Source organism: Salmo salar, chromosome 11 (assembly GCF_965601325.2).
Source record: "Salmo salar chromosome 11, fSalSal1, whole genome shotgun sequence".
NCBI lineage: Eukaryota > Metazoa > Chordata > Actinopteri > Salmoniformes > Salmonidae > Salmo > Salmo salar.
In genome coordinates, this window is record NC_138301.1 from 90,864,242 (window position 1) to 90,892,151 (window position 27,910).

Sequence of the window (27,910 nt, forward strand, 5' to 3'; positions counted from 1 at the left end):
GTGCGCGCTGGGACCACCAGGTTAGAGTGGCAGCGGCCATGCGATGTGAAGCGTTTGTATGGCCTGTGCAGAGGGGAGAGAACAGGGATAGACCGACACATAGTTGATAGGCTACAGGAGAGGCTACGCTAATGCAAAGGAGATTGGCATGAAAAATTAACTAAACAACTGGGGAAGCGAGAGAGCAGGGCCTCCCTCACTAACAAATCACTGAAACACTAAAACATAACTTTTCTAGCTACCACTAGAAATGAAAATTGATGTAAACTACAGTGGTTCAATGTTTCCAGGAATAGGCTCAAACTTAGTTTATTCCGCTAGATAACTTGGTACAGTATTCTTCCGTGAAAACCCACCTAGTGCACCGTGTCCTATGACGCCGTAGCTAACTAGCATGCTAGCATCCTATAACCACTCGTCCACTGCAGGGGCCTCGGTCTGGCTTGGAGTCCACAGGCCTGCTGGTATCCCAGGACACACTGGAAGGGAATGAGCACGGTGGAGGAGTGCCGGAGGGAGTTCTGGGCGTAAACCGCCCAGGGAAGGAACCCCCTGTCGGTCCTGGCAGTGACTCCTTAGGAACTTCCCCAGAGGGATACAACGGCAGGATTTAGAAAATCTGGCAATAACAATAATAGTGGCAAAACCATCAGAAAGGGTGAGTTTTGAAGTCTATGGACAGATGTGACCAAGGCTGCTGAGGCACAGGAAGGGGAAGTAGTTTCCCTGCTGGAGCATGGCGGGGAGATTTGTATTGGGCACATACAGAACACATACAGAGTTGACATATTGGGCAATGTCCTTCGCCAAGGTGCGCCACCAGTACTTGTCGGAGAGGGATTGGATGGTGCGGGTGATACCTGGGTGTCCAGCGGCGAGGGATGTGTGTGCCTAGGTCAACAGCCGATCTCTTACCCCGTGGGGACATAGATGCATTCTGGAGGGCAGGTAGCAGGAGCAGGTTCCCTCTCCAGAGCCTGGCAGATGTCCACATCTACGTCCCAAAACACGAGGATAACGATACGGGAGGACAGATTGATGAGCTGGAGGGCACTCACAGGACCCTCCACCAAAGTGTAACCCCAGGGTATGGGAAAGCAGCCCTCCGGCATCCTGGTGCCCAGGCGGTGATTCTCATCCTCAACCAGGAGATGGTGGGGTTATGACGTTGGAGCCACGGAAGGCCTAGGATGACTTTGTGTACGGGTGCGGTGATGAGGAAGGGAAGGCTTTTCATTGTGCATAGGTCCCACAGTGAGGGTGAGTGCTGCTGTGATGTGTATAATTGTGCCGGATCCCAATGGTCACGTATCCAGAGCTTGAACTGGAAGTGGAGAGTGGGCATGAAGTTATGTTCAGGGAGGAGGTGAGAGCCTGGTCGATGAAATTCCCTGCGGCACCAGAGTCCACTAGAGCTGTAGAGACAACACCTGAGGGACAGCCTGCCAGTGAAGTGGGAACCAGAAAGGTTTTGGCGGAAAACGATAATGGAATTCTCACGCCTACCCTGGGAGACGGAAGATCACGGAGCCGACCCTCTGCCCTAGTGGACCTCAGGTTGTGATGCACAGGACACCGCTGAAGCCCCTCCTGGCCACAATAGGGACAGAGCCCCGGATGTCTCCGGCGACGCCGCTGAGAAGTGTGGCCCCTACCTCCATGAGTTCAGGCTCTGCCTCTGGACAGCCAAAGGAGGGAGGCGTGGTGAGGTGGGCACCGGCCCTCTTGAAGAAGGTTATCCAGACAGATAGCCATAGCGATGAGTGCGTCCAAGGATAGGTTGACATGCCGACACGCCAACTCCGTCTGAATATATTTGCACAGTCCTCTCCGGAATAGAGTGCAGAGCGTCGGCTCATTCCGGCCGCTGGAGGCTGCCACGGTCCAAAAGGTGAGGGCATACTCCGCAGCGGTCTGAGCACCCTGCCGGAGCTGGAGAAGTCACTCACCTCCCTCTCTGCCCTCTGGAGGATGGTCGAAGACCGCCCTGAACAGAGCCATGACTCTCTAATAGGGACCCAGCTCCTCCTCTCTTCTCTCCCAGACGGCCGTAGCCCACTCCAAACGCCCGCCCAGTCAGCAGGGAAATGACCGTGGCAATATCGGACCTCTTGGTGGTGGGTGGCTCCCGTCTGATAGGTGAAATAGTGGGAGCACTGGAGTAGGAAACAATGGCATTTCGATAGTGTACCGACATACTTCTCCGGAAGGGACAGTCGGGCATCTCTGACCTGGGTGGACGGCGGGTAGGCTGCGGGACTGGCTCACTGTGACGACCCGTGGTAGGATGCCCTCTGATAAGGGTATGGAAAGCCTCGCTGGGTGTGTCGAGGCGGTGGAGAAAGCAAAGGACTTCCTCCATGGCCGTACCCAGTTGCGCCAGCTGGTCGTGGTGTTGGTGGAGTAGATGACCCTGTTCCTTGACCGTCTGGAAATGGTTTTATCCTCTGCTGCTTCCATATTATGAGGTAGTATTCTGTAACGTAATATGCCGGGAGTCAGGAAGCAGGTGCAGAAGGTGAGTTTAATAATGAAACAATGCAGATTACCAGAAAATGAGAAGTGTACAGAACGTGAGAGAAAACAATGCTACCTAGTGATTGCTGTCTACTGAGGGCTAAATAAAGGGGAGTAATCAAGGAGATAATGATGTCCAGGTGTGTCTAATAATGGGGAGAAGGTGTGCGTGATAAATCAAGTCAAAATCAAATCAAACTTTATTTGTCACATGCGCCGAATACAAGTGTAGACCTTACCGTGAAATGCTTACTTACAAGCCCTTAACCAACAGTGCAGTTCAAGAACAGTTAAGAAAATATTTACCAATAAACTAAAGTAAAAAATAATAAAAGTAACACAATAAAATAACAATAACGAGGCTATATACAGGGGTTACCGGTACCAAGTCAATGTGCGGGGGTACAGGTTAGTCGAGGTAATTTGTACATGTAGGTAGGGGTCAAGTGACTATGTATAGATAGTAAACAGCAAGTAGCAGCAGTGTACAAAACAAATGGAGGGGAGGGTGTCAATGTAAATAGTCCGGTGGCCATTTGATTAATTGTTCAGCAGTCTTATGGCTTGGGGGTAGAAGCTGTTAAGTCCTAGACTGGGCGCCCCGGTAGCGCTTGCCGTGTGGTAGCAGAGAGAACAGTTTATGAGTTGGGTGACTCGAGTCTTTGACAATTTTTTGGGCTTTCCTCTGACACCACCTATTATATAGGTCCTGGATGGCAGGAAGCTTAGTAAAATAGTAATTTTAGTACTCGAGTTCAATATCATTTATTGTGGCAGAACCTAAAACAATTGTTCTGTTCTGTTCCTAAATATAGATTCCCCATGTCGGAAATGGTAAAAAAAAAATCCCAATTACAAATATTTTTTAAACTTTTTTTTGTAACATTTTTTTTTCACCCCCACTTTCAGATGAAGTCAGGGCAAGGACTTATGTTATGTTACAAATAATCAGAATAGAGCTAAGTACAGGCAAAATGCTAGAGGAAAACCTGGTTCTGTCTGCTTTCCAACAGACACTGGGAGACCAATTCACCTTTCAGCAGGACAATATCCTAAAACACAAGGCCAAATATACACTGGCTTACCAAGATGGCATTGAATGTTCCTGAGTGGCCTAGTTAAAATGTTGACTTAAATCGGCTTGAAAATCTATGGCAAGACTTGAAAATGGCTGTCTAGCAGTGATCAACAACCTTCTTGACAAGGCTTGAAGGATTTTTTAAGGAATAATGTGCAAACATTGTACAATACATGTGTGCAAAGCACTTAGAGACTTACCCAGAAACACTCACAGCTGTAATCGCTGCCAAAGTTGATTCTAATGTGCACTGACTGATATCTAATCAAGATATATGAGTGTTTTAATTTTCACAGATTATTTTTTACAAATGTTAGAATTCTTTTCTCCCAGTTTGACATTACAGAGTATTTTGTGTATCGATGACAAAAAAAATGACAACTAAATCAATTTGAATCCCACTTTGTAAGACAACAAAATGTGGGAAAAGTACAGGGGTGTGAATATTTTGTGAAGGCACTGTATGTATGTGTGTGTGTGTGTGTGTGTGTGTGTGTGTGTGGACCAGTGGAATGCTGGAATGCTGACTGACACCAGATAGGATTATGGTCCTTCAGCTCCATTCCCGAGGGCAAGACAGTGTGACCATATACTGTATCTAACGCTGACTCTCCTGATGATATATGTCTGGTACTGTTCTAGGGGTGCAGAAGGGCCTCATTCAACTCAGAGGGGCTGACAGGCATACAGTAGATACGGGTGGGGGAAAAGGTTTGTGTCTGTGGCTGAGTAATAGATAGTGGCTGGTTAATTAAGGTCCAGTGCTAACCTTTTGCAGGTGTTGATTGATTCGGGCATATACATTGTCTCGGTCCTTCAGCGTTGAAATGACAGTCACCGGGTAGGCTACTGTAGCGCCACCATTAGCGGCGTTGGTAGAAAGCGGATGTTTCTGGTTTTCAGGGATACAGTATTTTCAACCTAACCTCCATTTCCCCGGTCTTTCCACACCTTCTACGTTAGGTTATTGTAGCAATGGTATGTACATTATGACATGTGCAGTAGGCTAATTGATTTGCATGCCTGAAGTGCCTGCTATGCTAATGCACTTCCTGTTTGTCTAATTGGCCTCAAGCCCTCCTCTTAGATAGTGGAGTTCCCAGCTGGTCTTAGAATAAGCTCAAGCACTGTAGGTTACAACCCAATCAAAACACACCAGTACATGTCTTTCAGTGCTCACTGATTTTATCCACCATTGATCAATTACTGTATTCATAAGCCTTAGGAGACACTCCTCAGCCCACGGCTCCTCATTAAAAGCCCACAGGCTCCACCATCATGGCAGGGCATGACAAATGGCACTTACCCATGGCATGCTACGTGAACAGAAAGGCCTTCTGTGCCAGCATCCGCAAACAGGAAATGAGATCATGAAGGAGATCCAAAACAGTGGAGGGTACGATGGGACACACAACAGTAGCACCATTTGTGAACTGGTGGTATTTTTACTAGCCCTCAGGAGCCCAGAAGGAGTGGTTCCCAAAATAGTCTTTACCAATTTAGTATATTCATTGATGGGCAAAGTGGATCGAATGAGGGGGCTGTTTTTGACTCTCTTTTCACAGAAAATAAATTGTGTGGTACTTTATGGTCAGAAGTCCATTCAGGGTGGTAAAAGGGAGTTTCTTTTCACAGGGTGATCTTTGGAATGGTAGCTGAGTGTCACTGATGAGTAGATTGGGGTCTGCCTCCGTAGGACAACAGAATTGTGAACTGATAGTTAGGGCTTGAACCCGCCATGACTGCTACACAGCTTTATTTGACTGTGTGTCTGTCCTCTCTTTCCCTCCACAGAGGAGGTGAACCTTCTAGAAGAACTCTCGCTGCAGGTGTCCAACAGCAGCAATGCCTCCATGTCTCTGGATGCTCAGAGGTGTCTGGTGCTGCAGGTGGGACAGTACTCCACCCTGGCCCTGCCCCTAGCAGAACTCTTCACTGACGGGTAAAACTTCCCATTTACACATGCATGTACACACACACACACACACACACACACACACACACACACACACACACACACACACACACACACACACCACACACACACACAAACACACACACACACTTAGACCAACACTGTGTACCGGCTTTGTGTTGTACAGGTTTTCAGATGAGTTCAGCCTATTGGTGCAGCTGCGGAGCCCTCAGCTAGACGAACACAGTGTGCTCACCCTGCTCAGCCACGACAGCCACATCCTGCTGCAGCTGCGCATCAGCGCGTACACACTCACCTTCCTCAGCACGCAACAGCGCCTCTACGAGTAAGCCTGTCTCTGTCTGTCTGCCAATCTTTATGTGTGTATTTGTGTACATGCATATGTGTTTTGACTGAGGGTGAAGCGATTTAAGGTCTGTTTTTCTAAAGCCTAGTGACAGGTTGCTTGCTCCTCTCTTCATAAGCCACAGTGGTTTGAAGCAATACATCACTGTAAGAAAGCCAACAGACTTAGCCCGAAGATGGACAGAGTCATTTTGTTGACTTTTTTTAGGTACTTTTACAGCGCATGAGATTTATATTTGAAGTGTTACTGTATTTCATTCAACTGTCATGGAAGTTAAGCCTTTTGACAGAAACTACTATTGCAGGGCCAACATTCACTACATACTTCAAATTATAGCCAAAAACAATACATAACAGTGACATACACTTGCTTCTCAGTAATGTTTTCCATACTGTATGATATTACCAATTGCATTGTTTTGACCGGATTCCCAGGTTCCCGGTCAGCAGTCTGTCTGACGACCAGTGGCACCATGTGGCTGTGAGTGTGTCATCCGCTAGACTGGCACTGTATGTGGATTGTGCCCTGGTGGAGCGTGTGGACTGGGTGTACCAGGGTATGGGAATCACCCCTGATGGTCTACTCATGGTGGGGGGCATCGTAGAGGGCTTCGAGACGCCCTTTGAGGTAAGTTCTGGACTTACCGTTCCACCTCTTAATTTCCTCTCCTCACCAGGTCCAATCTCCTTTCCTCTGTCCTCTCCCTTTCTCCTCCCCTCTTTTCTCCTTTCCTCTACTCGTCCACTCCTCTCCCTCTTCACTTCCCCCTCTCCTGCCTGTTTCCATACACACAAGAGGAGGTCTCTGCCTAAATCACTGCAATATATCAGCAGCACATTATGCAACATAGGCTATACAGTTTCACCGCCTGCTGTGCTGAGTGAGTCTCTAACAGATTGTCCTTGCTGTTGAATGGTGGGTTACTTATCATAGAAGAGCAGTACCGGTCTGCAGGATGTAGGTACTGTCAAACTCTGTAGCCCAGTAACACTGTGGATCAGCACACTGTATAGGAAACCATTGGTCTAGTTAGCCCCCTACACGGGAGAGGTTTAGGGAGATGAGACAGGATGGGGGCTCCTGTAGATCATCTCATCGGCCCCCGCTCCCACCACCCTCCCCCCTCCCCAGGACATATGAAGACATCCCTTTGCTGTCCAAGGCAGCAGCCAGTGCCAGTGTTTTTGAAGGATGAGCGTTAGAGCGTACAGTACGAGTGCAGAGCAGCAGGGGGGTGGAGATGAGAGGAGAGGAGGAGAGCAGGACAGGACAGGACAGGGCAGACAGCATCTGGCTTTGTGCTCAGCTCAGCCTAGAGCCAAGATGGATTCTCCATCGCCTCGTCTCCCACTGTTGACAGGTCTCTTTGACGACCCCTCAGAGGATCGAGCTTCCTCTCTCGGAGGTGGTGACAGTCTTTTCCCGCTAGGGTCCTCTGTACTGGAACTTTAACACCTCCATTCTTCAGTAGTGCACTTAAGGACGACCAGGGGAGATAAAACACCTTCTCCTGTCTGTGTCTTGTGTTTATTGTCAGTCATCCATTTCCTTTGTCCACAGTTACAGCACAATGAAGACTGCTATACTGTAGATGCGGCCTCTGCTAGTGGGTTTTCGTGTAGGTTAAACAGGCTTTCAAATCAGTTTTACAGTATTTTGTTGTTTAACCTTTCTGGGATATGTGAGACGCTACCTCGCCAACAGCCAGTGAAATTGCAGGGCGCCAAATTCAAACAACAGAAATCTCATAATTAAAATTCCACAAACATACAAGTATTATACACCATTTTAAAGATAAACTTCTTGTTAATCCAGCCACAGTGTCTGATTTCAAAAAGGCATTACGGCAAAAGCACACCATGCGATTATGTTAGGTCAGCGCCTAGCCACAGAAAACCATACAGCCATTTTCCAAAGAAGTAGAGGTGTCACAAAAGTCAGAAATAGCATTATAATTAATCACTAACCTTTGATGATCTTCACAGGATGGCACTCCCAGGACTCCATGTTAGACAATAAATGTGTGTTTTGTTCGATAAAGTTCATCTTTATGTCCAAAAACCTCATTTGAAATTGGCGCGTTATGTTCAGAAATGCATTGTCTCAAACAAACATCCGGTGAAAGTGCAGAGAGCCACATCAAATTACAGAAATACTCATCATAAACATTGATGAAAGATACAAGTGTTTAACATACGATTAAAGATAAACTTCTCCTTAACCTCTTGGGGCTAGGTGGGACGCTAGCGTGCCACCCGTGGTGCACTCCATCAACAGCAGGTGCATTTCAAGAGCGGCAAATTTGAATCCAAATAAATGTCAAAATTCAAATTTTTCTAAAATACAACTATTTTACACCATTTGAAAGATAAACATCTCCTTAATCTAACCACGTTTTACGATTTCAAAAAGGTTTTACGGCGAAAGCATACATTTAGAGTATGTTAGGACAGTACATTTACAAGAGTTGTGTGTAATGTTTTGTCAAGTCAAAGACAGGGTCACCAAAACCATAAAACCAGCTAAAATGATGCACTAACCTTTTACAATCTCCATCAGATGACACTCCTAGGACATTATGTTAGACAATGCATGCATTTTTAGTTCTATCAAGTTCATATTTATATCCAAAAACAGCGTTTTACTATGGCATTGATGTTGAGGAAATCGTTTCCCTCCAATAACCGGCAGTCAAGTCAGCGTCACAAATTAAATAATTAAAATTAGAAAACATTGGTAAAATATTATATTGTCATTTAAAGAATTATAGATTTACATCTCTTGAACGCAATCAACTTGCCAGATTTAAAAATAACCTTACTGGGAAATCACACTTTGCAATAATCTGAGCACTGCGCCCAGAAAAATACGCGTTGCGATACAGACTAGACGTCATGTTGGGGAGATCTAAAATCTAAAATACTATGTAAATAATCCATTACCTTTGATTCTCTTCATCAGATGTCACTTCCAGGTATCACAGGTCCATAACGAATGTAGTTTTGTTCAAAAAAGCTCATCATTTATGTCCAAAAATCTCCGTCTCGTTAGCACATGATGTAAGCCAGCCGGACTTCTCGTCATGAACGAGGGGAAAAAATATAATTCCGTTCGTTCAAACATGTCAAACGTTGTATAGCATAAATCATTAGGGCCTTTTTTAACCAGAACATGAATAATATTCAAGGTGGACGAATGCATACTCTTTTATAACGTATTGGAACGAGGGTACCCAACATGAACTCGCGCGCCAGGTGTCTAATGGGACATCATCGTTCCATGGCTCTTGTTCGGTCAGATCTCCCTCCAGAAGACTCAAAACACTTTGTAAAGGCTGGTGACATCTAGTGGAAGCAATAGGAAGTGCCAAAATATTCCTAAACCCCTGTGTTTTTCAATGGGATAGGTTTAAAGTCAATACAACACATCAGGTATCCACTTCCTGTCAGAAAATGTCTCAGGGTTTTGCCTGCCAAATGAGTTCTGTTATACTCACAGACACCATTCAAACAGTTTTGGAAACTTTAGAGTGTTTTCTATCCATATATAATAAGTATATGCATATTCTAGTTACTGGGTAGGATTAGTAACCAGATTAAATCGGGTACATTTTTATTATCCAGACGTGCAAATGCTGCCCCCTAGACCCAACAGGTTAATGCAACCGCTGTGTCAGATTTCAAAAAGGCTTTATGGGAAAAGCACACCATGCGATTATGTTAGGTCAGCGCCTAGCCACAGAAAACCATACAGCCATTTTCCAACCAAGGAGAGGTGTCACAATAGTCAGAAATAGCGTTAAAATTAATCACTTACCTTTGATGATCTTCATCTGATGGCACTCCCAGGTCTCCATGTTAGACAATAAATGTTTGTTTTGTTCGATAAAGTTCATCTTTATGTCCAAATACCTCCTTTTTGTTCGCGCATTTAGTCCAGTAATCCAAATGCACGAGGCGCGCTCACAAAATCCAGACGAAAAGTAAAAAAAGTTCCATTATAGTTCGTAGAAACATGTCAAACGATGTATATAATCAATCTTTAGGATGTTTTTATCATAAATCTTCAATAATATTCCAACCGGATAATTCCTTTGTCTTTAGAAAGGAAAGAGAACGGAGCTCGCGCTCACGGCCGTGTGCGATAAACAACTCAAGGCTTTCAGCCAGACCCCTGGTTCAAACAGCTCTTATTCGCTCCCCTTTCACAGTAGAAGCCTGAAACAATGTTCTAAAGACTGTTGACATTTAGTGGAAGCCTTAGGAAGTGCAATCTGACCCCATCGACACAGTATATTGGATAGGCAATCACTTAAAAAAAAAAAAACTCAGATTTCCCACTTCCTGGTTGGATTTTTCTCAGGTTTTTGCCCGCCATATGAGTTCTGTTATACTCACAGACATTATTTTAACAGTTTTGGAAACTTTAGAGTGTTTTCTATCCAAATCTACTAATTATATGCATATTCTAGCTTCTGGGCCTGAGTAGCAGGCAGTTTACTCTGGGCACCTTATTCATCCAAGCTGCCCCCCGTTCCCAAAGAAGTTAAGGACAAGACACACCGTAATGAACTTTGGCCATCCGCAGTAGATCCCCTGCTGGATGTCTACGAACGGTGGCAATTCAACATGTAAAATCGTCAGGAAAGTTTAAGAAAATGGCGTCTGATGTTCCGTGGTCAGAGGCGGTAGGACGGCTGCTGCTTTTAACCATTCATCAGCATGGTGTGTTTCATCCTTTAGGTCTGTGAAAACACCACAGTGTCTAAATGGCACAGGGTTTGGTGAGACTGCCTTGCTACCTCTCTAGGTTTATGCCCATCCCGTACTAAAAGAGGATTAGTCTACCGGAAGAGGAGTTGATTGGTTTTGGATGAGAAGATACGATATGGAGTCATGTTGAAGGAGCAGGTTTTGCGAGTGGATAAGGAAGAGTGCTAGTCTAGGTGGTAAAGTGGGTGGATAAGGAAGAGTGCTAGTCTAGGTGGTAAAGTGGGTGGATAAGGAAGAGTGCTAGTCTAGGTGGTAAAGTGGGTGGATAAGGAAGAGCGCTAGTCTAGGTGGTAAAGTGGGTGGAAAAGTTAATGCACCAGGAAGTTAAGACAGAGAGCCTTAGAGAGCCCAGTGCCCTGCCAGGACCCCCTCCAACACACTCAGACGTATAGATTTTCATTTCAACATTGGTTCATTTAGTTTAGTCTACAACACATATTAGTTTAGTCATGGCACATTAGGATCCAAAAAATACACACACACCCACACTCTTTCTCTCTATATATATTTGCTTCCCTCTCATTCTCTCACGCAGTGCAAGTTTTCAACAGAATTATTGAGTCCATATTTCAAGCGATACATTTCTTTGTTTGGTTTGGCTCTGTAGTTACAAGTCAGATTTTGTCATCATTAACAGTTTGATGCGTAAACTTAAGGAATGTATGGTCTGAGTCTGTAGCTAACACATAGAAACATTAGCATTTTACCCTGACTGCATAATGTTTACATTCTTAAAAAAAAATGAATGACCTCTGGTGCTCTTTGTCTGCGGCGAATGGCGATTTCCATCTTGCATTTTAGGTAGCATGTGTAACATTTAACCACACACGCTGACTCACACTTCTTCTAAACATACAGTAGCTTGGGGGCAGTAGAAAACTATCTGGCGTAGATCGATGTCTGTAGATGTCTCTCCAGTCTGTCGGTCATATTTGTCTCAGTGTCTCAGAGACCCCGACTGAGGAAGGGTCCTCTGGGGATTCTGTCTGCACACGGTGACCTTTTGTGACCTCTGGGGGGTCAGGTTAGTGTGTTGACGGCTCTGTCTCCACAGGGCCAACTCCGACAGCTGACGTTCCTGATGGGCGACCCAGACGCCGCCCACCACCACTGCACTCTCCACCCTGTCCAGTGTGGTGGGGCTGCCTCCAAGCCCCCCCGCTCACCACGGACCGACCACACTATGGAGGTATGCTGCAGCTCTCAACTCACAGTACCTTCCTCGTAACGTCCTCGTAACGTTGGTCACATGCACCAAATACAACCGTGCAGAGTTAAAAAGTAAGGCAAATATTTGCTAAATAAAAACAATAAAAAGGAAAGAGTAACACAATAAAAACAATAACGAGGAGTACCAGTACCAAGTCCATGTGCATGCGTATGAGGTAGTTGAGGTAATTGAGGTAATACAATATGTACATGTGGGTAGGGGTAAAAGTGACTAGGCAATTAGGATATATAATAAACAGAGTAGCGGCAGCGTGTGTGTGTGCGCGTGCATGCGTGCGTGCATTGGAAATCTTTTCAGCCTCCTGAGGGAGAAGAGGCGTTGTCATGCCCTCTTCACGACTGTGTTGGTGTGTTTGGACCATGATAGGTCTTTAGTGATGTGGATACCGAGGAGCTTGGAGCCCTTGAACCGCTCTACTACAGCCCCATTAATGTGAAAGGGGGTGTGTTCGGGCCTCCATTTCCTGTAGTCCACGATAAGCTCCTTTGTCTTGCCCACATTGAGGGAGAGGTTATTGTCCTGGCACCACACTGCCAGGTCTCTGACCTCCTGCCTATAAGCTGTCTCAACGTGTTTTTTTATCAGGCCTACCACCGCCGTGTCGTCTGCAAACTTAATGAGGGTGTTGGAGTCGTGTGCGGCCATGCATTCGTGAGTGAACAGGGAGTACAGGATGGGACTGAGCACACGTCCCCGTGTTGAGAGTCAGCGTGGCGGATGGGGTATTGCCTACCCTCACCACCTGGGGGCGGCCAGTCAGGAAGTCCAGGATCCAGTTGCAGAGGGAGGTATCCAGTCCCAGGGTTCTTAACTTAGTGAGCTTGGAGGGCACTATGGTGTTGAATGCTGAGCTGTAGTCAATGAGTGTGTTATTTTTGTCCAGGTGGGAAAGGGAAGTGTGGAGCGCAATAGAGATTGTGTCATCTGTGAATCTGTTGGGGTGGTATGAGAATTGGAGTGAGTCCAAGGTTTCTGGGATAATGGTGTTGATGTGACCCATGACCAGCTTTTCAAAGCATTTGATGGCTACAGATGTGAGTGCTACGGGGCGGTAGTCATTTAGACAGGTTACCGTGGCATTCTTAGGCACTGGGACTATGGTGGTTTGCTTGAAACATGTAGGTATTACAGATTGGGTCAGAGAGAGTTTGAAAATGTCAGTGAAGACACTTGCCAGCTGATCAGCGCATGCTCTGAGTACGCATCCTGGTAATCTGTATGAGGCCTTGTGAATGTTAACCTGTTTAAAGGTCTAATATTAGTTACGGAGAGCATCATACAGTCGTCCGGAACAGCTGGTGCTCTCAATCATGGTTCAGTGTCGCTTGCCTCTAAGCAAGCATAGAAGGCTCGTTTCACTGGGCAGCTCTCGGCTGGGTTTCCCTTTGTAATCCGTGATAGTTTACAAGCCCTGCCACATCCGATGAGCGTCAGAGCTGGTGTAGTAGGATACAATCTTAGTCCTGTATTGATGCTTTGCCTGTTTGATGGTTCGTCAGAGGGCGTAGCGGGATTTCTTATAAGCGTCCGGATTAGTGTCTTGCTCCTTGAAACTGGCAGCTCTAGCCTTTTGCTCAGTGTGGATGTGGCCTGTAATTCATGGCTTCTGGTTTAGTCACTGTGGAGACAACGTCGTGAATGCACTTATAAATTAATTCGGTGACTGATGTGGTAAACTCCTCAATGTCATCGGATGAATCCCGGAACGTGGAGGGCAGGGGAGAGCGCTGTATGAGTCTCTGTGTGTGAAGTACATAGTTGCACGGGTGACATACTGGTAGAAATGAGTTCAAACGGATTTCAGTTTTCCTGCATAGAAATCACCGGCCACTATGAGCGCCGCCTCTGGATGAGCATTTTCTTGTTTGCTTATGGTCTTATGTAGCTGGTTGAGTGCGGCCTTAATGCCAGCATCGGTTTGTGGTGGTAAATAGACAGCTACGAAAAATACATGCTCTACAATGTACGGTCGACAGCTTATCATGAGGTATTCTAACTCAGGTGAACAGAACCTCCAGACTTCCTTAATATTACAGATTGCGCACCAGCTGCTGGTATTAAAGAGACTCACACCGCCACCCCTGACCTTACCGGACTATGCCGCTCTGTCCTGCCAATGCATAGAAAAACCAGCTAGATGTATATTATCCATGTCCTTGTTCTACCATGAATAGTATAGTATATTACAGTTCTTAATGTTCTGTTGATAGGATAGTCTCGAGCGGTTCTCGTCCAGTTTGTTTACTTGTATTTGCACATTCGCCAATAGAACAGAGGCTAGAGGCGATTTATCCCAAAAACTATTTCACAACACTTTTACAGTGTTAGTTTCATCAGGTGTTGCACAATATGATATAAAACACAGGAAAAACATAATTTTGACTCCTGGGCCTTAAACAACATAAAGGGAGGGAGAGGGGAACGCTTAGGAAAGATTGAGGTAATGTTGATGGTAGAAGTACTGTAGTGTGCTGGAGTTAAAGGGGGCCAGGTGTCTATCAGAGGGCTGTGTGCAGACACATAGACTCCAGGAGGTTTGATCCAGTTGATGAATTTCATTTCTCTTGAGTGGTTGTGTCCCAAATGGCACCCTATTCCCTGTGTCGTGCACGACCTTTGCAATTTGAGACGTAGCCAGGGTGTTTCCTTGTTCATTAGTTTTCCACTGTACTGTTTAAATGTACTCTCTTTCCACCCAGGAGTTCCTGCTATCCTCAAATGACCTGGAAGACCTGTTAGAGCAATCCAAGGATTCCTCTTTCTTGGATGTGGGGGAGACTGTGAGTATGATGCTCTATCCTAAATCCAGCCAAATTTATTTATGTATTTAAACCTTTATTTAACCAGGAAAATACCCTTGAGGTTAGAAACCTTTCTTGTAAACGGGGGACCTGGCAAATGCACTATGCTGTTTTACCTGCCATGATTAAGAGGGAAACAGCCCTGTGTCTGGATTCACAGATGTGGGGCTTCTCTTGGGCTTGGCTTGGCACGGGATGCACTTTGTTGCATTACCGTGATACATTTAATCAAGGCATCTGGCCAGCAGTATAGGCTACACGGTGTAGACTTTAGAATAGGCCCCAGCTGTAGCGGCAGCCACAGCCAGACCTGCCCTGGTTTTTCATTTATCCCATTATAAACACGACTGTTCTGTTTTGTTCCATCATAGACAGGGAGGACTGTGGTTAATCAGCATTGTGGGTCTGAGGCCCCAACCAGCCCTGCTTAACCTTGGCTGACCGCTGTCTGTGTGTGCACATGTGCGTGCATGCGTGCCTGCTTGCGTTTTAAGATTATAGGCACACTGAAAGCATTATACACTGAGTGAACAAAACATTAGGAACACCTTCCTAATATTGAGTTGTATCCCCCCTTTTGACTTCAGAACAGTCTCAATTCATCAGGGCATGGACTCTACAAGGTGTTGAAAGCATTCTACAGGGATGCTGGCCCATGTTGACTCCAATGCTTCCCATAGTTGTGTCAAGTTGGCTGGATGTCCTTAGGGTGGTGGACCATTCTTGATACACATGGGAAACTGTTGAGCGTGAAGAATCCAGCAGTGTTGTAGTTCTTGCCACAAACTGCTGCGCCTGGCACCTACTACTATACCCTGTTCAAAGGCACTTCAATATTTTTTTGTCTTGCCCATTCACCTTCTGAATGGAACACATACACAATCCATGTCTCATTTGTCTCAAGGCTAATCAATTATTATTTAATCTGTCTCCTCCCCTTCATCTACACTGATTTTAAGTGGATTTAACAAGTGACATCAATAAGGGATCATAGCTTTCACCAGTCAGTCTGTCAAGGAAAGAGCATTTGTTCATAATGTTTTGTACCCTCCGTGTAAGCGTTATGATGAATAACAAATGCATCGGGGGGGGAATTAAAATGTGGATATATGGGAACACAAGGAGATCTTCTCTCAACAATTCATCCTACATACATAAGTTGCCTAAATCATTTTCACTTGGATCCTAAGAATAACAGTATATCACAACTATGTCAGATCTTAATTTGACCCATTTCGATGCAGGAGACAAATAATCCTGCAGCAGAAGGATTTGAATGAATATTTAGATTCGCCACCAAGGGGAAGCTGGAAGCGGTGTTTATATGATATACAATGCAGTACCGTATCTACATTGTACCTTAAGCTGGGTATAAATACAACAGAACTCATTGGAAAGCCCCACCCCATGGCCCAACTAACAATTCATACCACTCCAATGGTGGTCCCAACAGCGCGCAAAAAAATGGGCATGGCCGGGGGGCATGACTCTTAAATATAGGATGGCATCTGTGATTTGGCTATGCATACTGTAAGCCTATTAGATGGACTGGAATTAGGCACCTCTTTCAAACCATGAAGCTGGGAGAGAACACGTGGTGGTTCACTGATTTGTGCAGGACAGTGATTTAATAGGCTAATAAGTGTACTGTCCACATGAAAAAAATACTATAGTGTATACTATGGCAGGAATACTGTAGTATTCACTGTAGTGTTTTTGCAGATTGAAGTAGGTGGGTCTGGGCAGGGGAGGTGTTGTGAATTTTTTGTGTGTGTCTATGTTGTTGTTGTGTATGTTTATAAATAAAATCATAGCAAAAAAAATACTGTAGTATTGACTGTAGTGTTTAGTTTACTATAGTATAAATAATGTAGTAAAAAAGTAGTATGTACTATAGTAATTACTGTAGTGTTTATGCAGACTAGTATTTTTGCTGACTGTAGTTTTTACTCTAGTGTTTTTGCAGACTGTAGCACAGTATAGTTTTCTGTAACCTGTGGGTAGGTAGGACTGGGTTCAGAACTAAGAGTTCAGAGATTTTGCTATTTTCTATAACCTGTAGGAAATAATATGGTCTATACTTGGCAATATGGTCTCTACTTGGTTCAGCATCAGCCAGGGGACCAGGAACCACCGGCCTGAGAAGGGAGACAAAATGAAGGTGAAATACGGTAGTATCTGGGTAGCTGTAACCTATACGTCACCTCGTTGACCCTCCGGAGAACCTTGAACGGCCCCACAAACTGGGGGCTCAGCTTCTCGCAGGGCAGGCGGAGTGGTAGGTTCCTGGTGGAGAGCCAGACACGATCACCAGGATGGAACACGGACACCTCACTGCGGTGGCGATCCACCTGCTCTTTCTGGCGACAGACGGCTTGCTGGAGCCTCACGCTAAACCTCCTCTGCGTGCCGGAACCAATCATCCACCGCAGGGGCCTCAGTCTGGCTAGGAGCCAGGGCCGGCTGATAACCCAGAACACACTGGAAGGGAGTAAGACTGGTGGAGGAGTGAAGTAATGCATTCTGGGCGTATTCCGCCCAGAGAAGGAATCGGGCCCACTCCCTCTGCCTGTCCTGGCAGTGACTCCTCAGGAACCTCCCCAGCTCCTGGTTCATCCTCTCCACCTGCCCATTGGACTGAGGCCGGTACCCGGAAGTGAGGCTGACCGTGACCCCTCAGTTTCTCCATGAAAGCTCTCCATACCAGTGACGTGAATTGGGGGCCACGGTCGGAGACGATGCCCTCCGGAAGGCCATAGTGCCGGAAGACCTCCTGGAACAGTGCCACAGCGACCTGGAGAGTGGTAGGGAGACCAGAGAGAGGAATAAACCGGCATGATTTAGAAAATCTGTCCACAACCACAAGAATGGTGGTGAAACCATCAGAGGGGAGATCAGTAACAAAGTCAATGGACAGATGAGACCAGGGACGCTGAGGCACGGGAAGGAGTTTTCCTACTGGAGCGTGCAAGGGAGACTTAGTTTGGGCACACACAGAACAGGAGTTGATGTAGCGAGTAACGTCTTGCGCCAAGGTTGGCCACCAATACTTTTCAGAGGGTGATTGTATAGTACGGGTGATCCCAAGATGTCCAGCGACGATAGCGGTGTATGCCCAGGTCAGCAACCAAACCCTTATCCCCATGGGAATGTAGATGCGCTCAGGAGGACAGGTAGTGGGAGCGGGTTCCCTCTCCAGAGCCTGGCGGATGTCCACACCACAGGGGCTACAACACGAGGGAAAAGGAAAACAGGTACTCCGGCATTCGGGTGACCAGTCCGTGATTCTCATCCTAGACCATGAGATGGTGGGGTTATGGCATTGGAGACATGGGAGGCCGAGGATGATCTTGTGAGCTGGTGCACTAATGATGAAGAATGGGATGTTTTCCTGATGAATGGACTTCATGATGAGGGTGAGTGATGGTGATGTGTGCCATGGTTCCGGATCCTAGTGGCCGATTATCAAGGGCTTGAACCAGAAACGGAGAGGACAGCGGGTATGTTCAGAGAGGAGGTAAGGCTCTGGTCAGTAAAGTTCCCCGCGGCACCAGAATCTACTTGCGCTGTAGAAACAGTACATGAGGGACAGCCAGCTAGTGTAATCGACAACAAAAAGGGTTTAGCAGAAACTGATGAAGATGAGATATTAAGTTGCCCCAGGAGGTGGATGATCACGTGAACGTCCCTCTGCGTTCGTGGATCCCGAGTTGGGACGTACCGGACACTGCTGAAGCTGGTGCCCCCCTTGACCACAATAGAGAGAGCCTCAGCTGTCTCCATCTGCATTGCTCTGCCGCGGGGAGGCGTGTGACCCCTACCTACATAGGTTCAGGATCTGCTACAGAGTGTTCACGGAGGGAAGGAGAGAAGTGATGTGGGTACCGACGCTCCCGAAGTAGATTATCCAACCGGATGGCCATCGTGATGAGTGTGCCAAGGAGAGGTTGTCATCACGACATGCCAGTTCCGTTTGGACCTCCTCGCGCAGTCCTCTTCGGAATAGCGTATGGAGCGGCAGCTCATCCCATCCGCTGGATGATGCTACTGTCCGGAAGGTGAGAATGTACTTGGCAGTGGTCTGATCATCCTGCCGTAGTTGGAGTAGGCGCTCACCTCCCTCTCTGTAGATAATCAAAAATACCTCTGAACAGAGCCATGAACCCCTCAAACGAAGCCAGCGCCTCCTCTCCTCTCTCCCATACGGCCGTAGCCCACTCCAACGCCCGCCCAGTCAGCAGAGAAATAACCGTGGCAACCTTGGACCTCTCGGTGGTGGGAGCTCCCATCTGATGCGCAAAATAGAGGTAGCACAGGAGTAGGAAGCCACGGCATTTAGATGGGGTTCCATCATATTTATCTGGGAGGGACAAACAGGCATCGCTGACCTGGGTGGACTGCTGAATGGACTGATGTGCTCGCTTGCTGGGTCGACTGGTGGCAAAGCATCCTCCGCTAGTGGAAGTCAACGCCTCTCGGGCATGTTCGAAACGTTGAAGAACCTCTTCCATAGCCATCCCCAGTTATGCCAGCTGGTCGTGGTGCTTACGAAGTAGGTATCCCGGTTTGTCAACCGTCTGGGAGATGTTCTGATTTCCTGCTGCTTCCATTTGGTGAGGCAGTATTCTGTAATGTGGACGTTGGGAAGCAAGTGCAGGTGGTGAGTTTAATAATAAACGGAACATAACAAGAAACACAAGTAGCGAACAGACATGAAACACATAGTCAATACTGCCAGGGGAATGGAACTAAGGGAGTGACAGATATAGGGGAGGTAATTAGTGAAGTGATGGAGTCCAGGTGTACCTAATGATGAAGCGCAGGTGCGTGTAATGATGAATGCTGGGACTGGTGGTTAGTAAACCGGTGACTTCGATCGCCGGAGGGAGGAGCGGGGCTAAAAAGTTACTTGCTGATGAGATGAAACATTAAGGGTGCCAAAAATACCTTTTTCAAATAATGCACAATTTCTTCCAGAAAACTGTTGAAATTAAAAAATAATTTGCTATCCACATATGTATGTCTTTGGTTTGCAGTTGAACAAAACAAAAACCTCTCAATAATTTACTAAATGTTAGCTTTTTCCACAAAGAAATCCTAAAATGATTCTCCTTTACTTTGGAATTGAACTCAACTGTGGTGAGTTAAAGGTGCCTGTAATATAAAAATCACTTGTTGAAGCAGTTTGAATAGAGAAAAGGACTCATTCTCCTGTTTTGTGTCAATGTCTGTACCGCAATGAGCATGAAGAAAAGAAAGAAAACCAGAGAATTATCTGAGGTCAGACAAAATATTGTAGCCAAGCATGGACAATCTCAAGGTTACAAGTCCATCTCCAGAGACCTTGATGTTCCTGTTTCCACCGTATGTAATGTTATCAATAGGTTCAAGACCCATGCCACTGTAGCCAACCTCCCTGGATGTGGCTGCAAGAGAGAACTTGATGGAAGATTGCAGCGGAGGATTGTTCGAATGGTGGAGAAAGCACCTCGATCAACTGCCACACAGATTCAAGCTAACCTTCAGACACAAGGTACAAAAGTATCAACTCGCACCTTCCGTTGCCAATTCAATGAAAGGGGGTTATATGATGGGAGAACCAGGAGGACCCCACTACTGAGAGAGAGAGACATAAGAAAGCCTGACTTCAATTTGCCAAAACACACCTGAACATGCCAAAATCCTTCTGGGACAATATCCTGTAGACAGATGAGACCAAATTAGAGATTTTTGGTAAGGCACACCATCTCTATGTTGCAGAAAACAAAATGAAGCCTTCCACGAAAATAACACCTTCCCGACAGTCAAACATGGAGGAGGTTCAGTGACGTGTTGGGGTTGCTTTGCTGCCTCTGGCACTGGGTGCCTTAAACATGTGCACGGCATCATGAAATCAAGAGAATACTAAGGCATTTTGGAGCGCAATGTCAGACCCAGTGTCAGAAACCTGCTTCTCAGTCAAAGCATTTCGCTACACCCGCAATAACATCTGCTAAACATGTGTATGTGACCAATGAAATTAGATTTGACGGTCATGGGTCTTCCAGCAGGACAATGACCCCAAACACACTTCAAAAAGCCCACAGGAATGGTTCAAGACAAAATGCTGGACTGTTCTGAAGTGGCCAGCAATGAGTCCAAATCTAAATCCCATTGTAAACTCTGTGGAGAGATCTGAAAACAGCATTTAGGAGAAGGCACCGTTCAAATCTGGGAGAACTGGAGCAGTTTACACAAAAGGAGTGGGCCAAACTGCCAGTACAGAGGTGCAGGATGCTCATCAATGGCTATAGGAAGCGCTTGATTGCAGTTATTTTGACCAAAGGCTGTGCTACCAAATATTAACTCTAAGCTGTCAGTAATTTTGTCGAAGACATTTCTGTTTATTTTCTGAATTAAATGGATATATTAAGTTCTGAATCAAAAACAAAGGTTCTGTAATATTAACAGCGGAATAAGGAATTGTGGAGACCAAATACATATTAGCTAAGGTCATAGTAAACATAGCTACTATGTTAGTAAACCCACAACAATCATGCAGTACAGCGTACAGTCAGCAAGCAGTTTAGCAGTTACACCAGCGGACCCCGTGTCAATAAATGAATAAAACCAAAAGCTTACCTTGACATGGAAGAGTTCCAATGTTGGATAGCCATAGCCAGCTAGCTAACATAGCATCCCTCTCTGTTTGAGCCGGGTGTTTGAGTAGACTAAACTAGCTAGCTGCATTCGGCTAGCTAAGTGGAAGTGAAAAAAAATACAACAAAATATAGCTAGCTCTCTCTTTTTCTTTCTCTCTCTATCTCTCTCTTCTCTTCTCCTTCATTTTTGAAGAAATGTATTTATTCAAAACTGTTCAACTATTGTCTCTCTCTTTGAGTCAACCACTCACCACATTTTATGCACTGCAGTGCTAGCTAGCTGTAGCGTATACTTTCAGTACGAGATTCATTCTCTGATTATTTGATTGGGTGGACAACATGCCAGTTCATGCTGCAAGAGCTCTGATAGGTTGGAGGACGTCCTCCGGAAGTTGTCATATTACTGTGTAAGTCTATGGAAGGGAGTGAGAACCATGAGCCTCCTAGGTTTTGTACTGAAGTCAATGTACCCAGAGGAGGATGGAAACTAGCTGTCCTCCGGCTACACCATGGTGCTACCCTACAGAGTGCTGTTGAGGCTAGTGGGACTGCCACACTCCTTAAAAAATACCTTAAATAATAATAGGCTTGTATAGTATTATGATCATACAGTATAATAACGATTGAGGCGAAGCCTAAAAATATGCCATTTAGTGGGAGGATTTTAACATTAACACATGGGTGTGGCAAAGTGCCAGATTCTTGAATGATAATGACCAAATCATTAGCTGTGTTCGAATACCCATACTAACATACTGTATACTACATACTTAATGAATATATACTACATACTATATATAATTAGTTCATTTTAGTATACTGTAAACAAACAGTTTCCTTTCAGTTGAGTGTACTAGTGCTTCGCCTGTCTACCGGGAGTTGATGCTGTTGCTATGCAACCTCTTGTTAGCTTGATAGCCTAACAAATTACTAGCTAGACTTCTGGTGTGTTTGTAAATTCAATCTGGAGTGCCAGAGTGCGCTCTGGTTGTTCGTAAATTCAGGGCGTTGTCAGATTGTCAGTTCGTAAATTCGGAGCGTTCAGAGCGCACACTAGACGCTCTGGCCGAGGAGTAGGGTAGATCCGAGCGTTCTGACCTTCTGACCTCACAACGGCAGTCAAGCACCCAAGCTAACTGGCTAACTTGCTAACTACTTCCAGACACAAATGAGAGAACAGATCACTCTGACCAATTTACTCGCCCTAGCAGTGCTGGTTATGCAGTTTTCATGTTATCCAGGGCGTTGGTGACTATAACTGTGCTGCTGGCAACAATTTAAATACGTTTTTTTGATGACGTTTACTGACACCGGCCACATTCAACGGGTGTTGAGCGTTTGTAAATTCATCAGTTATTCTGCACTCTGACACAGTCAGAAGAGAGTGCTCTGAAATTTGAGTAGATAGCCAGAGCAAATGTATGAACACACCCGAGCTACTATATCACTTTGCTAAGCTATGAATGATGTGAATAATCAAGTCAATAAACATTGGGTAGTTAGTTAGATAGCATAAAGTAACTATACTGGCAAATTCAATGTATTATTAGCCAACTAACGTTACAGTAGCCAACTAACAGTAGCCAACGTTACAGTAGCCAACTAACGTTACAGTAGCCAACTAACGTTACCCACTACATACTGCTGTAACGATATGCTATGCGGTTCGTAGCGTAGCTAACAAATTGTCAACCAACATAATGTGTTACGTAACTTATTTGAAACGTCATTACTTTATTACATTGCTCAACATTTTCTTAACATTTGTCATGAGTTAAAGCAACGAATTTGTATCCGCTCTCGTTGGACATCAGCTGCATATTTTCCTCCATTTTCTTCAAATCTGAAAATGTTGTGAAGCCACACCCATTTCTGAAGAATTGCATTATGGACCCTTAAAGCACGGAAAGTGTCCATTGCTTGTATAATTCATATTTTTTGAATGTAGTACGACATCCGGGAACTTTTGGCATGCTAACTATATCCATACTATGACTATTAAACATACTACATACTCAATTTACGTCACAAAAAGTATGGTTAGTGCGGTTAGTATGAGTATTGTCGCATGATTTTAGAGACAGGGTGGGTGCGAATTGCAACAATGTGGGTGGTGAAATCAGCTGTTCAACAAGTTGTTCAATCAGCAGTCAATCAACTGATGGCCCAAATCAGTGCATCATCTCAGTCGGGGAAAAACAAACAGTAGCCTATTATCAGTTTTCACCTTTCACCTAGCATGAAGAATGTACTGGAATATAATCAAATAACAAGGGGCCTATTGCAGCCGTCGATGGTACTAGGTTATCGCCAGCTGATAAACCATCAATACGCGCTACGTTCACCCCAGTGGAGGCTGCTAAGGGGAGGATGGCTCATAATAATGGCTGGAATGGAGCAAATGGAATGGCATCAAACACATAGAAACCATGTCTTTTTTGTACAGTACCAGTCAAAAGTTTGGACACACTTACTCATTCAAAGGTTTTTCTTTATTTTTACTATTTACTACATTGTAGAATAATAGTGAAGACATCAAAACAATGAAAAAAGACATATGGAATCATGTAGTAACCAAAAAAGTGTTAAACAAATCTAAATATATTTTAGATTTTAGATTCTTCAAAGTACCCACCCTTTGCCTTGATGACAGCTTTACACACTCTTGGCATTCTCTCAACCAGCTTCACCTGGAATGCTTTTCCAACAGTCTTGAAGGAGTTCCCACATATGCTGAGCACTTGTTGGCTGCTTTTCCTTCACTCTGCCGTCCAGCTCATCCCAAACCATCTCAATTAGATTGAGGTCAGGTGATTGTGGAGGCCAGGTCATCTGATGCAGCACTCCATCGCTCTCCTTCTTGGTCAAATAGCCCTTACACAGCCTGGAGGTGTGTTGGGTCATTGTCCTGTTGAAAAACAAATGATAGTCCCACTAAGCGCAAACCAGATGGGATGGCGTATCTCTGCAGAATACTGTTGTAGGTGAAACCATATGTGTTATTTCATAGTTTTGATGTCTTCACTATTATTCTACAATGTAGAAAATAGTAAAAATAAAGAAAAACCCTTGAATTATTAGGAATAATTATTATTAACTTTTGACCGGTAGTGTATATTAATTGATTCTTGAAGATTGTAACTTTGAAATGTCTCATCAGAACCCACAATATAAACTTGTTTTTCTCCTTTTTTGTAAACAATGTAATTGTAAACAAGGACTATATAGCCTCAAAACATGATTAAAACCTCTGTATCATTTTGATATCATGGATGGTCAGTTTGTCTATCAATTTGAGATTGGCTCATTTCTTTAGCCCCATCCCTCAGCTGTTTACCGAAACAGTGGCTGGTTAAGCACTTTGCTATTGTTTGAACTACAGATTACCCGTGTAAGAATAAAACTTTCAAAAACATTTCAAATCATGCTATGCCATGTCAGCAGAACAGCGTTACCATGCCAACTACATCTATAACACTTCCTCCCCTCTTTTGGCTTTCTGCTAGAAGGAATGTTACTTCTAAGCACAGGAGGTTGGTGGCACCTTAATTGGGGAGGACGGGCTGGTAGTAATGGCTGGAGTGGAATTGGTGGAATGGTATCATATACATCACACCCATGGTTTCCATGTGTTTGATGCCATTCTATCTACTCCGTTCCAGCCATTATTATGAGCCGTCCTCCCATCAGCAGCCTCCACTGCTTCTAAGGCAGCACATGTTGAAGGCTCCAGCCCTAAAACCTGAAAGAGTTCCATATGGCACCCTATTCCCTACATTGGGCACTCATTTTGACCAGGGCCCATAGTAGTAGTGCACTATATAGGGAATAGGGTGCCATTTGGGACACAGCCAACATTACCAGCATCTGTTTTTTCTTTGACCAAGGTCTGCCTGCCTCTCTGTTCTCTCCGCTCTTTGAAGCCGAGGCCTCTGTGGTCTGTGACTGTCGGAGCCTGTTCTGCTGTTGCTGTTCCTGGCTTTGATGCATGTTCCGTCTGGGACCTCGGCTCTCTTGACTGGTGCTCCCTGAGGTGCTCCCTAGTTAATCATCAACTCCCACAATGCACCCTAAAAATATGAAACAGTCCTGGAGGTCAGGGACCTTGGGTAAAGACATCATTACTAAAAACCAAAGCAAGGAGTTTTAACATTAGCTGATGGTTTTGAACCTTCATAACCCCGCCCAGTCTTAACATCAGCAAACATCAGTCTGAGACTCTTGAATTGGAGTTTCTCATTGTGTCATTGTGAGTTGTTCACAACTTCACTACTGTTCTAGTCCCAAGCGGGGATGCAGTCCTAATTTTAAAGTTTTGCCTGTTATGTTTAGGATTACATGCCTCACAATTTCTGCTTGACAGTGCATGACAATGTTTATGTGTGTGTGTGCGTGTGTCTGTGTGTTGCGTGCGTGGGTGTTGTGTGTGTGTGTGTGGTGAGTGTCTAATACCAGCAACGTTTTGTGGCAGACAAGTTCCAGTCCAACAGGCTGGAAGCCATGTGGTTTTATAAATGGTTTAGATCTAGCTAACACTTTGTCCCTAAGGCTACATCTGTCAGAGAGAAACATGGACATATTTCTGCGGTTAAGAAATATTACACAATATACAGGGTCGTACAACCCAACTGTGTTTTTCCCTCAAATCTCTTGGGAAGAATCTTTTATAAATGATTTCTTTCAACTGTCAAGACATGAGTGGAAAGAAACATCCATCATTTATTTGACACTTTCCATGACTGTGTAAAGCCACCGCTTTCATACTGTACAGTATTCTCTTTAAAGATACGTTTGACGGTGTTTTTTCCCTTTTTTAAATGACTTTACCCAGCTAGCATTTTCATGTCTTTGCATAGCCTAGTTTAGTTTGGGCTCGGCATTGAGTCGTTTGTAATTCAGGTAAGGATTTTAAGCAACAAAAGAAAAAGTGTTGTGATTTTATCACAGAAGCCGTGTATAAACTGAACAGATCTGAATGACTTGATCTTTAAGTTTGGTTTGTAAAAGTAGAAATCCCTCTGACGCTGTGGGGTTAGTAAAACCGTGTGTACGTTTCCTTACTCTAATCCATGTTGGTCATGCACAAATAACCAACTTACAGATGCACTGTGTGAATATTGCGCTACCACCATGGAATGCATGATGTCACTGATCAGAGTCCCTAAAATGTAAGGTTAGTTCTGCTACTGATTAAGTTGAAAAGAATACAGTCTGGCAGACATGAGAGAGAAAGAGTGCCCTTGGGCTTGTAGACACAGCATACAGGCACATACACAGGTGTGTGAGGACCCTGGGTCTAAACACCTCCTTCTGCAACTGGATCCTGGACTTCCGGACGGGCCGCCCCGAGGTGGTAAAGGTAGGCAACAACACATCTGCCACGCTGATCCTCAACACGGGGCGCCCTCAGGGGTGCGTGCTTAGTCCCCTCCTGTACTCACTGTTCACCCACAACTGCGAGGCCAAGCACGACTCCAACACCATCATTAAGTTTGCTGACGACACAACAGTTGTAGGCCTGATCACCAACAACGATGAGACAGCCTATATGGGAGGTCAGAGGAATAATGGTCTGGGGCTGTTTTTTATGGTTCGGGCTAGGCCCCTTAGTTCCAGGGAAGGGAAATCTTAACGCTACAGCATACAATGACATTCTAGACGATTCTGTGCTCCTACTTTGTGACAACAGTTTGGGGAAGGCCCTTTCCTGTTTCAGCATGACAATGCCCCCATGCACAAAACGAGGTCCATACAGAAATGCTTTGTGAGATTGGTGTGGGAGAACCTGAATCCCACACCAAAGTGCAGAGCTTTGACCTCAACCCTAACACCTTTTCCCTGCAGCAATGTTGTTGAAAGCCTTCCCAGAACAGTGGAGGCTGTTATAGCAGCAAAGGGGGGATCAACTCCATATTAATGTCCATGATTTTAGAATGAGATGTTCGACGAGCAGGTGTCCACACACTTTTGGTCATGTAGTGTATTTTAAATAGCATTCTTAGAACGTTCTCTGAACGTTACTAACGTTTTCTTGTGGTTTGTATGGAAAGTTTTCTCAACGTTCTCAGAACAATTTGAGGAAACCTGTAGGAAACCGTATGCTGAAGTACTGAAATTCCAACAGAATAATGTTGTTTCGTAACATTCTCGGAACAATGCGAAAACATGACTTTAAATAGAACCATGACGAAACCTGTAGGAAACGTTATGCTGAAGTACTGACATTCCCACAGAAGAACATTGTTTCTAAATGTTCTCTGAGTTATTTGAGAACATTACCAATGTCAAACCAGTTAGAGAACGTTCCGAGAACATTACCAACATGTTTTGTTGTCAAGTTCCTTAAATGTGCTGATAATTTTCCAAAGCCAAACAACTATCCAGCACCATTACCAAAAAGTTGTGGGAACAAAGAAACAAGCTCTAAGAAACATCGTTCTCCGAACGTTATTGTCTAGCTGGGACACACACGCAAACACTATCTTTGGGCTTACCACTGGCCTAATATGTTATATCTTGTCTACATATCACTATCTCTAATATGCTACTGTACCTCTATCTCTAGTCTACATACTGTGTACACTGAGT

The 27,910-nt window shown here is 45.0% G+C and overlaps 1 protein-coding gene across 1 annotated transcript in view; it reads left to right on the forward strand.

Annotated features, from left to right (window-relative positions):
- LOC106563133 (uncharacterized) overlaps nucleotides 1-27,910 on the forward strand; it is a 147,893-nt gene that overhangs the window by 43,923 nt on the left and 76,060 nt on the right. The window contains exons 2-6 of the mRNA XM_045689931.2: nucleotides 5,390-5,537; nucleotides 5,698-5,856; nucleotides 6,312-6,504; nucleotides 11,704-11,838; nucleotides 14,580-14,660. Of these exons, the coding sequence (XP_045545887.1) occupies nucleotides 5,390-5,537; nucleotides 5,698-5,856; nucleotides 6,312-6,504; nucleotides 11,704-11,838; nucleotides 14,580-14,660 (716 nt within the window). The remainder of the gene's footprint in view (nucleotides 1-5,389; nucleotides 5,538-5,697; nucleotides 5,857-6,311; nucleotides 6,505-11,703; nucleotides 11,839-14,579; nucleotides 14,661-27,910) is intronic.